The 17,672-nt window shown below is 37.5% G+C and overlaps 1 protein-coding gene and 1 long non-coding RNA gene across 3 annotated transcripts; one reads left to right on the top strand and one right to left on the bottom strand.

The window, feature by feature from the left end:
• The first annotated feature begins 240 nt into the window (after positions 1 to 240).
• On the top strand, positions 241 to 9,451 carry LOC143857923 (Target SNARE coiled-coil domain protein). Of its 2 annotated transcripts, none has more exons than XM_077368476.1 (4): positions 241 to 398; positions 479 to 602; positions 5,844 to 5,900; positions 9,095 to 9,451. In XM_077368476.1, exons 1-4 carry the CDS (start codon positions 361 to 363, stop codon positions 9,254 to 9,256), a joined length of 381 nt encoding a protein of 126 aa, XP_077224591.1. In that variant the 5' UTR covers positions 241 to 360; the 3' UTR covers positions 9,257 to 9,451. The 2 variants fall into 2 exon arrangements, with proteins under 2 accessions (XP_077224591.1, XP_077224592.1); XM_077368477.1 differs by having other exon boundaries at positions 271 to 398; positions 484 to 602.
• Positions 9,452 to 10,253: 802 nt separating this feature from the next.
• On the bottom strand, positions 10,254 to 12,260 carry LOC143857924 (uncharacterized). The gene is made up of 3 exons (XR_013238800.1): positions 12,164 to 12,260; positions 10,922 to 10,961; positions 10,254 to 10,843 (listed from the first exon to the last, which is right to left on the bottom strand). It is a non-coding gene; the product is annotated as an uncharacterized LOC143857924 (long non-coding RNA).
• Between the last annotated feature and the right edge of the window lie 5,412 nt (positions 12,261 to 17,672).

The following is a 17,672-nucleotide window of genomic DNA, read 5'->3' as shown; positions in this document are numbered from 1 at the left end:
GATTGAAGGGCTAGGATCATCCTATGGAAATGATTTTTGGGGCACAACCTATTTACATCATGGTCCATCAAACGGAGGGTTTGGATCATCCTATGCTGTGGACTGTTTTCAATAATTGCAGTAATTTTTCTGTCTTTAATTATCTAAACAGCTGTCAAAGTCATTACAGTTCCCAATAGGCTCTCACAAGCCAATTTAAACACAAAAGACAAGCTGACTTTGCGCAATTACTAATTCATGGTCGTGCCAACGTATCAACCCTTGAACCGACTAAGTTTTCTTATTTAGAAGGTTTCTAAACGCGTCTTCTTCTTTCTAGGGTTTCTTATTCTGAAAAATTCGGGTTTTTTTCTTGTTCTAATGGCGAATATTTATGGCTCAGGGCATTTGAGATCCAGGTAATTGAATTCTCTAGAGAGGGAATTCTCTATCCGATTGCTTGAATTATACTGAAATTCACCGTTTTGTTTTGTGACAGAGAAGGTCTCTTCACAAGACCAGGTGCTAATTCCGATGAAATCCAGTTACAGATCGATCCTATGCATGGAGATTTGGATGAAGAAATCACAGGTCTCCATAAAAAGATCAAGCAATTGAAAAACGTGAGCCTTTTTTTTTTCTTATTTGTTGATTAGGGTTTATGATCGTTATATTCTCAAATTGTTTCTAATTACTTCAATTCATTCGAGCATAAAACGTGAGTTTTTCTTATTTGTTGGTTAGGGTTTATGATCATTATATTCTTAAATTGTTTGTAATTAGTTCTATTCATTCGAGCATGCACGAGAAATCATTCAATTATTTGATGCAACGTGTAGATTTTTCGTTTCTGCTTGAAATCTTGGGATGGTTTCTGTTCTTGTTCCTTTTAGAAAAATGAAAATTGGGCTGGATTATTAGATTACTAATTTCGTGCTGGTTTTGATTTCTGTTCTTGCTCCTTTAAAAAAAATATAATAATTGAATGATTTCTGTTCTTGTTCCTTTTTTAAAAAAAAGCAAATTTTTTTGAATAAATTGTGTCGTGCTGGTTTTGATTTCTGTTCTTGTTCTTTTCTTCTTCTTTTTTTAAAATGAAAATTTTGAATAAATTAGCTGCATTACATTACTATATTACCAATTAGGGTGCAACTCGGGTCGGGTTGAGGCCAACCCTAACCCAACCCGAGATAGCATTCCCTCAATCCTAACTCGACCCAACCCGACCCTCAGGTTGAGGATGGTCAACCCTTACCCAACCGGCCTCCAAATTGGGTCGGGTTGAGTAGGGTTGGGTTCGTGTTGAGTCGGGTTTGGTTCGGGTTCATCTAGGGCCAAACAGTAAAATACAAGAAAGAAAAAACATAATCATGAGAAAATCATGATAAAATTAGAGGATGGAGGTTGGGTTCGTGTCGGGTCGGGTTGCCGTGACCTCAACCCTAACCCAACCTGAATTTAAATCGGGTTGACTTCCCAACCCTAACCCAACCAAACCCAACCCAACCCAACCCAACCCGAGAAAATGCCAATCCAACCCAACCCAAAATCGGGTTGAACCAGTCGGGTTCGGGTTGAGCCCGACCCAAGTTGCACCCTTATTTCCAATGCTCTTTGCCTAGTGAGTATTGGGCATTGGAATTCGGCTCGGATATGATTAGGGCTTGTCGGGAGGTGTTGAGTCCATAGTTTCAAAACTTCCGCGCTTCATCGTGGACTCCCCCGGGTCGACTCCCTTTTACCTTGGTCGTGTTATTGATTGTACGAGTCCACCTTTTGCCCTACAAAGTTGATCAAAACTCCTTTGACTCTACCAAGTTATGACCGCATCAGCCTGAGTACTCGGCCGCGTCAATCGAGTACTCATGACTAGGATTTGCTTTGGCCGCATTCTTACCAGCATCCACGTTTTGGAACACTGTTGAGCCCTTATCTTTATTTTTGCTGTGCCCATAGTATATGAAGAGCAGAATTATGATGTTTTCTTGGATTTTGGATTGGCTTGTTCGCATGATTGTGCATAGAGATCGAGATTGAAGTGCTTATTTGAAGAAAAAAAAAAAAAAAACTTCGAACTCCTTTTGATCTATTCATATTCAACTAATAGTAATTTACCATCTCCATATAACTCACATAAAAGTGATATCATATACTACAATAAGAAATTGGGTTGAACTTATTTGCTTAACTAGGTTGATTTGGAAACTTACCAATTTGGAATGTTTTAACATGTATGAACTGCTTCTTTAAATGATCCCATCTGCATCAGTCTAATTGTTGACGTGGTAAAAAAAAAATTGTTGAGGTGATCAAAAATTTCTTAATGATTTTGGTTGATCATATTGGAAGATCTATCCTCCGGTCAACTTGCATTCTTTAAAACAGTTCAACAATAGAGGTAGGGAATTTTAGACATATATTTATTCTTTTTTGAAATGGTGGGAATTATATTAAAACAGAGGGAAAACCTCCAAGACTGACTAAGATATTTATTTATTCAATATTTATCGTCTCTTTGTTGTCCATGTCACCCAGTCCATCAGTTCGCATGGTACGGGTTTGGGTTCTCGGTTCATAATTTCCATACGAAGCCGGTTTGTTAGGGATAGGCTTCTTCAGCTTACTTGGGTTTCCTTGTTTTGCTTAGTCTGGCACCATCTTCGGTTGTTCTTGGGAAAACCATTCAAATCTGGCACAAATTCAAAGCTATCCGAATACGAATAACTTGAACTTGGATAACAAAATATAAAGAAGTTGGTGAAGGAGATACAGAGAATCTCCACGGTCAGTTTGAAACAACTTTTAACACTGCCCAAAAGTTGAATGGGAGACTGGTTGGGTTACAAATTGCATATTCCTTCAAAGTACAACTGTACAAGCTGTACAAGCTTCGAAGACTACACATATAAAATATCATCTGAATTAAAATGTGCCTAACATGAACAGGCCCCCTTGCTTATATAGGCAAGCATTAAAGACTTGGGACAAGTTACGAAAGAGGCAGAGCTTGTCCTGTATCTAACTTGTCTCAAAACAATGCTCTAGCAACTACATCACTAGCTTTCCTCAAAATATGGTAGAAGGATTAGTCATTAGTTTGTAACTTGTGTATGATCTTTTCTGCACAAACACGCTTTGTGCCTTGCTATCATACTGTTGCTGGCATACTACAATTGTATAAATAAAATGTAGGAAACTATGAAAAAACACATTCTTGAACTCCAGAAAATATATTCTTTCAATAAGTAACCATTTTTATTGAGAAAAGAAACACTACACAAGTGGAAAACAAAATGGGACTACAGAAGGGACAATATAAGTCATAATAGTAAAGGATGGCTCATAGCTCCATCCTTAACCTGTGATTCTGGAATAGTTTGCCTCGTAATGACCATCATGGGGAGAGGCTACCACCAACTGGAAAAAAAATTTCTATTTGTTTTTATAAAGGAAAAAAAGTACGAAACAGCCAGTATCCAATTAGGTCCAAAAACAAAAGCATTACAATTGAGACATGCCATTTAGTATATTACAGGTGACTCCAAAGTTCAAAGCCTATCCGCCAAAAAATCTGCATTCTCTATGTATGAGTAGACAGGACAATGAACTACTTAAAGAAGAGATAGCTATCTTTCTTGGAACTTCTATTGAATCCATAGTGGAAATTCCATCTTTTAATGCCACTCATATGGAACATACATTAATGTGCACATGGCCAACATTTTGCAAATCACCCATCTCTTCACATTAGCAAATTGGCTTTTTCTAATAGAGGACCGAAGAAAGTCCTATGAAACATATACAAGTCCCTTAAATACAACACACATCTTTTCTTCATTAGTCATTGCCTCCAAAGGCCCCACAAAGAAGGTCATTGTCATACACAAAAACAGCATTGACTCTCGAAAGACTGGATTTTTTCTCAAACTACCACTACAATTTAAGTTAAAGACGTGGCGTGCAATCACATTCCATATTTCTATGATTCTCCAAGATGTTTGACCAACTTAGTGATACTTTCTTTCAGTCCCTAACCAGACCATGCATATTAATTTCACGGAATTTCCATGAACAAGAACCCATGCAAGAAACTGTCTTATTTCCTATGATTTGGCCGACATTTCGAATTTATTGCCGACTCACGTGTCCTGCCGTGTCCGACACGAAACCAGTGTCCACACGTGTCGACATTCCTTTGGACACTTTTACTTGTATTGCTGGAAGTGTTAGACTTAATGTGGGTGTGTGGACATGTTTTTGTACCGTGTCAAGTGTGACATTATGTTTTTTTATTGAATATTGTGTTTACCTCATTTAGACAACTCGTATCAATGTGGAAAATGGACACACGAATCCATATCCACAAATCATGGTCACATATACTTTCTATTTTAGCCGTGTCCCCATCTCTAAAGTTTGGGGGTTTGCCGTGTCCGACACTCCATGTCCGTGTCGACACGCGACACTTGTGTCTATGTCCACAAATCATAGCTTATTTCCTATTCTCTCTATTACCCTAGATGGTTGTCAAAGCACAGACTAGAATATGTGTTTAAAGACTAGGACTCGGACAAGGCAAAACTAAGTCATTAGGAAGCAAGGATTTAAATTTCGGTTTCGGTTTCGGTTTCAGCCACCATTGAATTGAAACCGATATTTCGCGGTTTCGATGGAAACTTCGGCGGGAATTTTGTAAATAACCCAAAAATTTGGGGAAATTTCACCAAAAACCTGTAAAAAACCGATTCAATGTACTTTCGGTGTCAGTTTGGACCGACACCGAAATATTTCGGCCGAAATTTAAAACTATGCTCGGGAGTCAATAAGTGACTCAATTTTTTCGTTAACTCGTGCATGTAAAACCGAATCAGAGAAGAACTCCGCCAAGTTAAAACCGAGACGAATTGTGCTAGTAGAGGTGTTTTTAATCATTGTTCCAAAAGATACAATCCCTAATGATTGATCATTATAATTTAAACCACACAGCAGAAAGAAATAGCTCTAGAATGGGCCAGAGAGCTCTACACCGTACTACAATAAGCAGATTTCTTCGCTCCACCAGTGCAAATTTTGATGATGGAAGCTAACTTGGAATTTGTGTAGAGTTCCCCTTTCCACACCCAGGCCTCCTCTAAAGGGAACTGCTTTTTTTTTTTTTTGAATGGTAACAGAATTCATTAACAGAATTCTAAAGGGAACTGCTAAACTATGTAAATTCAATCAAACCTTTCTTTGTTGATCAGCTCTTGTTAGAATTGTCGTTTTATGTATGTGGTTATCTGCTTCGGTAGCTTGTTAAACCTTTCTATGGTTAAGAGCTTGAAAAACTACAGAGATATTGCTGATCTAGGGTCTCGATCCCAATCCTGTACATTAACCATCTTTTCTGATGTTTTAAACCATCATTACAAAACTGGTTTTCAACAGTAATAGATCTTATTCCTTTTTTTTTCAACAGTTATCAATTGTCGTAGTTTTGTCTTTATCAACTGTTGAGTGTAAGGAAGTTTAAGGGTAAAAAGTAAGTTTAAGGAAGGCAGGTGCTTCAGATAATTCTGAAGTATTGCAATTCAAAACGTGTCCGACATGGAATCTTCTCCCATTTAAAGGAATCCATGTAACTTGGATTCCCACTCACACTGAAGTGGATCTGGTATTTCTGTATGGTTTGTAGTTAAGTGTAAACAAAATTTGTAAGAGATGTAAATTTCTTCCACCATTAAGTCACTTTCTCTCTTTCTGATATTTTGTTATTGATTGCTTTTTTTGTGAGCATTTGCAATATTATCATGTTTATATCTAGACGAGTTCAGATTTATTGCCCATAGTGTTCTATGGGTTCTTATTTAGATATGGCACTGCAGGTTGCTCAAGAGATAGAGTCGGAGTCAAAGTTTCAGAACGACTTCATAACTCAATTGGTAAAGCTTATGACAATCTACATTTCCACTTGCTACTTCAATTTTTTGTTATGTGATGAGATCTGTTTGTTGCTTATTTCTGTGTGTCTGGCGAGTTATTGGTGGTTTACTTACTGTTAGGAAATTTTAACCTTCACCTTTTAATGGGGATGGGATCGACATTTCACACTTCATCATTTTAGTTTCAATGACGAACAATTTTGAATATCATGTGGGATCACTAGATTCAGTGGTTCCTACTGACTTTTAGAACATCTCTCTCTCTCTCTCTCTCTCTCTCTATATATATATATATATATATATATATATATATATATATATATTGTCTATGGAATTTCGTCAAAACCCATTTTGCGTCTCTTTTTTGCAGTAGAGAACAGCCACATTGTAGCAGAATTTGTCTTATTCATTTAACTCGTATGAGCTGGCTGTTCTCTCCTGCAAAAGTGAGCCACATAATAGATTTTTGCGAAATTGCCTAGACATCCCTACACAAACATAAATTTATTTCGAGTTCCTTTTTATGTCTTTATTCAAGTTTCCCATGGCCACTGCGGATAGATTGGAGAAGTCTCGAGTGTAATAAGGTTGGGGTTAGGGTAGTATGGAAGTTAATTTTTAGAATTTTCTTTTTTAAGAGAGATGGAGTCTGTGCATCTCTCTTCTTATTACCGTGATCTCTATTGTTAAAATTTTACGATTTACATTTGAATCTTACAATTCAAATTGATTCTTGGGTTGAATGATTCAAATCAAATGAAGAATCTTTTTTCGTAAAAATCTTACGATTCAAGAACGATTCGACTTTCAATTGTGCAATTTTTACGATCCTATATGTTTTGGATTTTGAGAACTGATCGTGATTTCAAAATGAAAATCATTTCAAAATGCTTTGTTTATTTGATGATTATTATAGATTTGAGTATGTGCTTTGTTTACTGTTGTGATAAGTTATATAATGATTTATTTTGTAATTTATTGTGCGATGAATATGGCTTGTGTTTCGGATTACTAATCATGGAATTTTATATTTAGTTTAATAGTTTCAAATGGAAAATAGATAATTACTCATTTTATTCTTATTTTTTACCTTTTTATATTTTTAAATATTTTTTCTCATTTTTATACATAAATTTGAAAAAATCTTATGATTTACGATCCGATTTACGATTCGATACAATTTGAACCTTGTTACGATTTACGTTCGATTCCGATTTTCAGAACCTTGACCGTGATAAGAGAATTTGGCATGGGATCCTAAATTTTTCTATTTGTTCAAGTCCTTTTCGTCAGTCCTTACTAATGAGCACCGCCAAGTTTTCTAAAGTATGAGGCGCACCAATACCACACCTAGAGGTAAGGTGTTTTGTTGGGCAGTGACTGAGAAGATGATAAATGTGTACAGTGTTAGTAAAGCAATGTAGAGTAGCAAAGATGTTCTTTCTTTGTTCATCCATTGCAAAGCGGGCATGTAAAGTTTAGTCTTTTCTTCTCAAATGCTTAGTTATTTTGTGGATCTCTTGCATCAACGGTTGGATCTCTTTTTAGGTCGTTCAACTGGGAGCCATTGGTAACAAAGCAAAAATCATTTGGAAGAACGCTCATGTGTGGCTGTGTGGGAGGAGCAGAACAAGAGAATTTTTTAGGGGAGGAATAACTTTCATGAAGACTAGTTAGGGAAATCAAGTTTTCTATCATATATTGGGCTCATGGGAGGATAGAGTTTAGGTTGTCGTTGTGGGAGATTTTCATAGCAAGTGGAAGGAAATTTGTTGGTGCTAAGGTGGTCTCCTCTTTTCCACAAAGTCGTATGTTCAACTTTGACGATAGTGCTAATGGTAATTCAGGTGCCGTTAGATTTTTTCTTTAAATGTGAAGGTTGAAGTTGTCAAAGCTTTATCCAGGTCTATTGGTATGACATATTCTATTGAAGTGGAAGCATGTGCTGTTTTGGAAGGTCTTTATCTTTAAGGAGGAGCGTTGCAGGAAGTGAAAGTTGAAGGTGACCTTTAATGTCATTGTGTGGGAGACGTAGAGATTAAAAATGGGTTCTTGGAGACTGGCTAGCATTGCCCTTTCTATTCATCATTGAATAGAGAGTTGTTGCTATCAACTTATGCTTATATTACTAGAAGCACAAAAGGACATGACAAATTCAGTATGGATGGAGGGGGTTGAGAAGTGGTGCTCTTTGTATTGGTAGTAGTAACGCTGGCAAAAGTGTGGCGGCAAAAGCTCTGATACCAATAATGTAAGTGCAACAGTGCTCTGATACCAAATAACGTAGAATGAATAGTGTGGTGGAAACGATTCGACGATACTAAGGCGATACCAAAGTCTGGAATTATGTGTTCTTTTTATCTCTTGCATAGACCAGCTCGGTCATCGGGCTGTTCCCCTTTCTTTCCCTTTAATAATTTTCATCATTAAAAATAATTATGGTTTTAGTTCCTGTACTCTCACATGAAAAGAAGTAGAGTGTGAGGTTCATGTGAAACCCTAGAAAACAGAGAATTATTTGTTTTAATAGGAAGAAAACAGAGAATTATTTGTTTTAAAAGGAAGAAAACAGAGAATTATTAATGCTTCAAACTCCTAACTAGTTTTTTCATTCCAAAACAATAACAATCCATTATCTAAAACATAACATAAAGCTCTAATTTATAGGCTTTACAATACTTTCCAGGAACCCTAACCTATTGAAAGTCAATTGCTCAAAATTAGATTCATAAACCAACAATGAAATGTGCAAGAGAAGTAAGAACTCAACTGAACTCAACTCAACTCAACCAAGCCTTTGTCTCAAACTAGTTGGGGTAAGAGAAGTAAAAAAAATAAAACATGCAAAAAATACTTCTTCCGCTACTGAACATTAACCTCGAGTTCAGGTTGCCCTCCTTTAAAGCTAATCACTTGTCAAGGAAGACATCGTGGTAATGATCTAGAATCTAAGTATTTTGTAGCTTTTCTAAACAAGATATTTGGACAGATAAGTAAAATATTGGTGGTTAATCATTGGGAATGACATGTTTTAACTTTCTCCAAGATTGGATGTATGATGACTGAAACTCCATTACTTATCTCATGCAATTGATCGAATCATGCTCTTGTAGATGGACCAATTTTCTCTGTTTTATTTGTTCCATCGGATGATGTGATATCTTTTGACGGCTTTACTGTTTTTGGTTCTACAGCAAATGACAGTGATCAAAGCTCAAGCAGGGGTGAAGAACAATATGAGAAGGTTGAACAAGAGCATCATCCAGCAGGGCTCAAACCATGTCTTTCATGTCATTCTGTTTGCACTCCTTTGCTTCTTTGTAGTCTATTTCTGGTCTAAAATTTCTAGAAGATGAAACACGGCTGTGCACATCCAAGTGTTTTCCAATCTCTAATTTCATGTTGTTACACAGGATCCATTGTAAATAACTTATCTTATTTGTCATATTCTGCAATCGAACTGGTTATCATCATCTAATGTATCGAAACATTGATATACTAATGGTCACAACCAAATATAAAACCAAGCACATGAAGATTATGCATTGAAATTATGGAAATGCAATGAAGAAAACTACCCACATTGACATCCACTTGGTTGGATTGAACTCAATTAGTCTTCATCCTGCTTTTCTCTTCTTCACCTTATAGATGGCATCCATGGTCCAATCCCTCAGAAAATGTGTGTTTTTATCTGGGTTGTGGTGGATTTTTCTTCATTGTTCTTGTGAGAACGGTTTTTCTTTGGCGGATGAGTTTTCTTTATAGTAAATGACTGAAATTTTATAGTTTTCTTTTTGTAATCTGAACATTACTAATGTAACTGTGGTGAAGACCAACCTGATCCTCAATAACAAGGACCCAGATGATCCACCTTACATGTGGTGCCTGGTTTTCGTAATTTGGACCGTTGATCTAGTCGTCCCCACAACCTAATTGCAAAATCCACCCTCTTGGTTGTGCAACCAAGTTTACAAACAACTTACACAATTCATAGTGGTCTTCTCTTTTCAGAACCAAATTGACCCTTGCCATAAAGAGGAGCTGATATTTTCACTCCACCCTGGTACTACTCTCCACAACAGGGCTTCTCTCATTTTTGCTTAGCAGAGAATGAGAAGAAATGAAAAATAATGCCATTCGGCTAGCCACCCATTTTCCAATTTTTAAGGCCCCGTTGATTTATTTAATGCCCATGAAATGCAATGCTATTAGAAGAATCTGCATGCCATTCATTGATTTATCAACTCATTATCAACCCATCTAATAGTTCTCAACCCCCCACAAGACTGCTCTCATTCCAAAGGATCAGACATTCATCAACAGTAAGAAAAAGAATTTCCTTATTTCATAAACATGATGCTTTATTTCATAAATGAATATCCATGGCCTTTGGCCTTACATCAACCAAAGGCACTTCTGCCTTCTATTTACAAGAATAAATGAAAGAATAGATGGAGTAAACTACTATATACAGTCACATATGAAAGAATAAATGTATTTTAGGCCAATTTCTTCGAGTTAAAAGAGTCAATTTGCTGTCGTGTTGTTGCAGAACTTCCCACGCCTGATTAATATTCCAGAGAGGGTGGTTCTTGTGTCATTTGTTAGACCTCAAAATCAAAATGCTGTACAGAGATTAGCCTTTATGTTTGAGGACAACTTCGGTCGAATCGGGCTGCAGAGCCTACTCCACTTTGCTTCACATATTCTCACACGCGAGATAGCTGCTGCCAATGCATCAAACAGATCACAATATTCCTGCTTTTTTGACTTCAGGCTCGAGCTTTCTGTCTGAGTGGTGCTGGTTACTGTAATTTCCTTCAACTCTACCGCAGGTGAGATGGTGACTTGTTGGAAAAGTTCTCCTTGATCGCTAACTTTGGTCTTGATTGTTTGTGTCATGAACATGTGTTCTGTGTGGAAGACAGTCCATGGATGTCCTGCAAAGCATTCAACAGTCAAAAGTTGTGGCTAAACAGATAAGCTAATTGAAATGGGGAGGAGGTCATAATGCATACTTAATATTTGGTCTGCTGTTAGCCTCATTGAAACAGATCCCTAGTGAGCATTTTCCCGATTAGTCTGGTATTTTCCAGAATGTACTGTACGGATAACATCATAGGATGATCTAAACCATCCAGGATGATCCTAGCCCTCCGATCTATAGAGGTCTCCATAAATAATAATATGCAATTCCTCCATAGATCAGAGGGCTAGGATCATCCTATGGAAATTATTTTTTGGGCACAACCTATTTACGTTATGGCCCATCACATGGACGGTTTGGATCATCATATTATATTGTTGGAATAAAAACAACAAAAAAAAGAAAAGAAAAAAACCGGGTGACCCACGGGTCCACCCGGCCTGTACGGGTGGGGTCCGGGTTCACCAAATTGGGACCCGTAAAATTCCGGCCAGTAAGACCTGGACCTGTACGGGTTGGGTGAAACCCAGCCCAGCCCACCTGGCAACCAGGTCTACCGCTCATACTAGACTTCACTAGGGGTGCAACTCAGGTCGGGTTGAGGCCAGCCCTAACCCAACCCGAGATAGCATTCCCTCAACCCCAACCCAACCCAATCCGAGCCTCGGGTTGAGGATGGTCAACCATAACCCAACCTGCCTCCAAACCGGGTCGGGTTGGGTTGGGTTCTGGTTGGGTTCGGGTTCATCCAGAGCCAAAGAGAAAAATGCAAGAAAAAGACATATTCCTAAGAAATCATGATAAAATTAGAGGATGGAGGTCGGGTTCGGATTCGGATTCGGATCCGGGTCGGGTTTCCAAGGCCTCAACCCTAACCCAACCCGATATTAAATCGGGTTGGCTTTTCCCAACCCCAACCCAAGCCAACCCAACCCGAAGCAAAATCAGGTTGAACCCGTCTGGTTCGGGTTGAGCCTGACCCAAGTTGCACCCGTAGACTTCACACCATATAAAACCTCTGAAAAGAGTGTTGAAATCGTTGAAAAGGCATTGGCCATGTCTGTCTAAAAGGATTTTTGTCATGACAGTGTCCCCAAGTGGTGATGACGCTAAAAATCATGAAACAAAATCCATCGGTTGAGTTTTTAGTTTCCTCATTTTCATCTACATCTCATTGCTAGTCCTGATTTTTAGCAATTTAACCCTCATCTCCACTTGGACACGCCGGTTAGAAAATAGAACTAATAGAAATCTTTAATTAGTAGGCTTCTCTGAAAAGGATTTAAAGTGAAAGAAAAACGAAAAAAGAAGAAGAAGAAGAAAAGGATGTCACCTTCATGGAGGATTTGGTATGATGAATGCAGAGAAGGAAAAACAGTGAGAGATAGTCTCTAACTTAATCTTTAAGCACCCGTAAAGATGAATGCCCCATTTTATGGGCAGAGCTATTCCTCTAAAAGATTTACTTCGTCTAGCTTATCTAGTGATAGGAAGCTTCTCACCCAGTCCAAATCTCTAGAAAGAGTTTTAAAATATCTTTAATATTTCAGACAGATTATAATCTGAAAATCTGCCTAAAATAGAGAAAGAATCTCTTCCTTTCCCTTTAAAACAGACAAGAGAGAGATTTTCTCAAACTGAGGATAAATTTTGGTCGAGAGAGAGAAATTTTCTCAGGAAAAAAAGGTTTATCAACCCAAAACTTGTATTATAATCTAGGTATTTTTGCCAATCAGGCTCTGCTTTGCGTTTGCAAAATTATTGGTAGTCACCGATTTTCTCAAACTGAGGATAAATTTTGGCCAACCCAACCCGAGCCTCGGGTTGAGGATGGTCAACCCTAACCCAACCCGCCTCCGAATTTTGTCGGGCCAAATAGAAAAATGCATGGGAAAAAAGCACAAATTTTCTATTTTTCTAGGGTACATCTTGGGCCAAATAGAAAGATACAAGGGAAAAAAGCATAATCCTAGAAAAACATGAGAACACTAGAGGACAGAGGTTGGGTTCGGGTTGTGTTGCCATGGCCTCAACCTGAACTCAGCTCAAAATTAAATCGGGTTGGCTTTTCCCAACCCAACCCGAGAAAATGCCAACCCAACCCGAGCCAAAATCAGGTTGAACACGTTGGGTTTGGGCCAAGCCAGACCCAAGTTGCACCCCTACTCGAGAATCATCTTAGAAATGTCAAGTCTTTTAAAAGATAATTAGAAAACTAGAAGATAAGGATTAATTATCTTTTAAGATGAACAATAAATAGATAGGGCCCTGTTAGAGTATATGCCCTGAAAGCCAGTGCATTTGTACATTTTGCATTTGTCACTTATATTTTATGACATCTATTGGGTGTTCACTATTCAAATATGTGTGATGTGCTTCTTTCCTGACACATATCCATCCTTAGGTAGCAAAGTAGTAATCACATGCTTAAGGATTTACAGATCCTACGGAGCAAGGAGATATGATATCCTGGTTCTTTGCAGGCCTTAAAAGTTCTTGGTTGGGGTCGAGATTGGACATCTCCTCCTGTACACAACCAGCACTAGTCTTGCCTAGTGTCATTAGTTGGCTTATCTCAGTCACTTGGGTAGTGAACCCTAAGCAAGAACAGTGGGTGAGGTGATTAGATCACTCACTGAACTAGACCACATTAGAATATCCTATGAACAAGAGCAAGTATGACTATTTTAACAGACATGACCCTTTATATGCCCTTTGACCTGAGGGGTCATATTGGTCTGTGTGTCTGGTTTAAAGTTTTAGTCTATCTTATAGTGATTTTTATATAGAATCATATTTGGGTAGTACGGGATCTTAGGATAAATTCTCGAGGTCAATAGGGATGCCCAACATGAAATTCTCCACTCCTAAAATTTAGGGAAAGACATCTACAATTTCAGTCAGAGTAGTAGGCCTATAAAATAGCCTGGCCAGCCGGATTTGATAAATGGTTTATCAAATATTTTTTGTAAGCACTTGTATATTTTGGAAATGGTTTTGCAAATGCATTTGTGGGCCTTAAACTGCTTGACAAGAAAGGTATACCATGAGTGGGTCTAGGTGGTAGTATATGTCCATCCCCCGCAGGACTCAACTCAGTAGATGTGGATGGGGGAAGGGACTTGCACATTAGATATGGTTAAGAGTATGATGATATAACGATCATCTTTAGGGTTACGTCTCAATGGAGGCCACTGATCCAATGCGATTGTAGTTTGACTATAGAGTGAGATCGCAATGGAGCCTACCTTTGGGTTTTGCAGGATCGACCATTGGATCCTTGCATTGATCCCACTCATAACTCGAATGACCCGTTTACATCCTTTTGGATTTGGGTCCCGCATTCACTAGATTGCACGGACGGATTGGATTCGTTGTATTTGATATAAGAAAAGTATATATGTAGTTCTTTTGGTGTATACACACCATGGGACACATTTGGGATACATAATTTGTTAAGAGTTAACTAAGGGCCCGTTTGGATACCCCTTGGATTTGGATTTGGACGTGAATTTGGATTTTTAAATCCAAAATCGGCGTTTGGCAAGCCTTTATGATATATGAATTTGGATTTGAGTGAAATCCACAAGATTTACAGATTCCTCATGTTAGTGTAATTTTTTGGATTTATAAATCCTTTATGCGAGAGGTTATTTATAAATCTAAATCTGACTCGTAAGGGGTTAAAATGACCACAATATACCAAAAAGGTGTTGAATGACTTAAGTACCCACATGACATTAAAAACTAATCAAAATACATCGTATTAGGTAAAATGACTAGAAAACCCCCGAGTCAGGCAAAATGACCGAAATACCCCTATACCAGGTGAAAATGACAAAATACCCCCGAGTCGTGCAAAATAACTAAAATACCCTTATGACATAAAAATGATCAAAATAACCTCATATAGGGTAAAATGACTAGAATACCCCAATATTATGGAAAATTGCTAAAATACCCCTAGATCAAGTAAAAATGACCCATGACTCATAAAAAATGACTAAAAATACCATAATGAGATAAAAATGATAAAAATATGCCATATTAGGTAAAATGACTAGAAATACCCTTATTCTAGGTAAAAATGACAAAATACCTCCAAGTCGTGCAAAATGACTATAATACCCCTATTACATAAAAATGATCAAAATAACCTCAGATAGGGTCAAATGACTAAAAGACCCCAAGATCATGGAAAATTATCGAAATACCCCTATATCAAGTAAAAATGACATATGGTGTATGAAAAATGACTAAAATGACTAAAAATACCCTCATGAGATAAAAATGATAAAAAGCGCCATATCAGGTAAAATGACTAGAATACCCCCGGGTCATGCAAAATGACCGGAATACACCTATGACCTATACCCGGTGAAAATGACCAAATACCCCGAGTCATGGAAAATGACTAAAACATGCTTATGACATAAAAAATGATCAAAATACCCCCATATAGGGTAAAATGACTAGAATACCCCTGGATCATGGAAAATGGTTGAAATGCTCCTATATCAAGTATTTTAGGGCTTTTTGGTTTTGTTAGACTTCAAATTCAAATCCAAAGAGCATACAAAAAAAAAAAAAAATTTAATTTAGATTTGAAACCCAAATCTATACCTGGTCATCCAAACGACATTATTTATAAATTTGTGAATTTTAAAATTCTTGATTTCAAATCCATGGATTTTAAAAATCCAAATTCACCTCCAAATCCAAATCCAAGGGGTATCCAAACGGGCCCTAAAGGGTATTTTGTTCATGACACCATATACTTGCGAACGGTTAGTCGACATGTAAATATTTACCTTGTGATTTGCCACAAAGAAAATAATCAATTATAATGCCCTTGTACAGCCATTACTACCCCAAACAGAACTGACATCTCTTTTATACTCAGATTATAGCTATTTCTAAGATTAACTCAGTTAGTGTTAGTTGAAACAAAAGACCCTGAATTCATCCCTACTCACAGTTTAAACATACTTTCAATATTTGTTCTCAGCGAACTGCTCACACATAGTTCCTAACCTGTAGCTATACATCTCCCCACTACTTACCGGCATATTAATTAATAGTTTAATTTATACGAGTTTACCTATTTTGATCAAACATGCATAAACACGAATTACCAACTTTGAAAATTAGACTTTCATCGACCTTGTCTCAACAATTAGACTTTAATTTCAATTCCCTATCTCTCAACTCAAATTCAATTTTTGAATCTTTTCCTGTTACTAAGTTTAAATTCAAATATTCAAATTTTAAACTCTATGTTTTCAACCCCTTTTCTTCTCTCGGCCGGTCCCCTCTAATGTATTTATGACTACCCTTTTACACTAAAGGGGGTGGCTCAAGGATGAAAAAGGAGCGAACGTATCATTTCCGTGAACAAAGCCCTAACTCCATAAAAGTTTGAAATCTTCAAAAGAAGTTGAGAAAGGACTGCAACAACTTGGCGAATTAACATGTTTTGAAATGAGCCTGCCCTCGTGAACTTGTGGAAATTTGGTTCTTGAGCTCGTTCTAAATAGGTTTGTTTGGTTTTCTATTTAGGAATAGGGTCATGTCTAACCCTGGTTCCTACTTACCCTCGAGAACAATGTGGGTGCAAACGAAACTACTCCAACACATTTTTGAAAATGTGATCAAAGCAAGAAGCTCTGATACCACTTGTTGAACATCAATGCATGAGAAACAAAAACCACAATCAAAACCAAAACCATTTCCTTCTCTATGTTGTTGACTTGATGTAAACGGTAGGCCCTCTGACACCGTGTAGAGTTAGCGATGACTCTCTACTCCATATGGGTTCTTTCTAGACTATCGGGCCTTTCTGGATTGCAAGAAAAAAACATTTTTGAAGATATTTTTTTCTTTCCACAATTTAGAGGGGAATGATGCGATTATGGTTAAATTAGATGAATATTATCGTTCCACCTTTACTTGTTCATACGATCTTTAATCATATAATTTCTTTTAGGGAGATGATACTTTCAACCAAGGTTGCCAGAGCGGGAATCGAAGGCTTCCAGGGAAGAATCCTGCTCAAGGTTGCCAGAGCGGGAATCTAAAACGGGAATCAAAATGGGAATCGAAGGCTCCCAAAAAAGAATCCTGCTTCCTTGTTTTCAACCCTCCCCGTAGTACCCTTGCGCCCTCCGTATAACGTGATTTAACGTATACAGTGGGCAACTCTTAACACTTTTTGACGTCAAATCACGTTATGAGATTTGACGTAAACAGTAGGCAACTTTAACGCTTTTTTTACATCAAATCACGTTATAAGAGGCCCCGCATGTGTATGCCGGGGGGAGGGGTTGAAAATATCATCGGCCTTTCTTTTATCATAAATTGAATTAAGTTCCAAAATTATCAGAGTGATAAATTGAAGGTCCTCTAAGTTCCAAAATTATCACTATCATCGCCCATTTTTAGTATTTATCACAGTGAATGGTTGCTGACCACAACCTAAAAACCTAAAATAGTAAAAGTTGTCAGGTGACTACAGCAGCATCTTTACAACCCCTTATTTTGATATTAACACACCTCTCTTAATTAACTATTCAAAATTGAACTTTGAATCTCCAATGCAAGATGAGCTTTTACACCTCTCTAGAGCTCCTAAGTTTTGAAACATTTGGCCTATAATAACAAAAGGCCAGACTAAAGTCAAGAAGTCCAACAATATTTGGTAAGACACCATTTGATAATTCCACCATTACTTCCCCCAAACAAACACAATTCATATCCGTTGGATCCAAATTCTAATCACACTACCTGATCTAAGGGTAGAGATCATTCATTGAGTCAGGTGATAATAGAAGATGGGTCCTACC

This window comes from Tasmannia lanceolata, unplaced genomic scaffold (genome assembly GCF_043159265.1).
Source record: "Tasmannia lanceolata isolate RefF3 unplaced genomic scaffold, GAP_Taslan_0.1 ptg000025l, whole genome shotgun sequence".
In the NCBI taxonomy this organism is placed as follows: Eukaryota; Viridiplantae; Streptophyta; class Magnoliopsida; order Canellales; family Winteraceae; genus Tasmannia; species Tasmannia lanceolata.
Note: the sequence above shows the minus strand (reverse complement) of the source record. Positions and strands in the feature narration are given on the sequence as shown.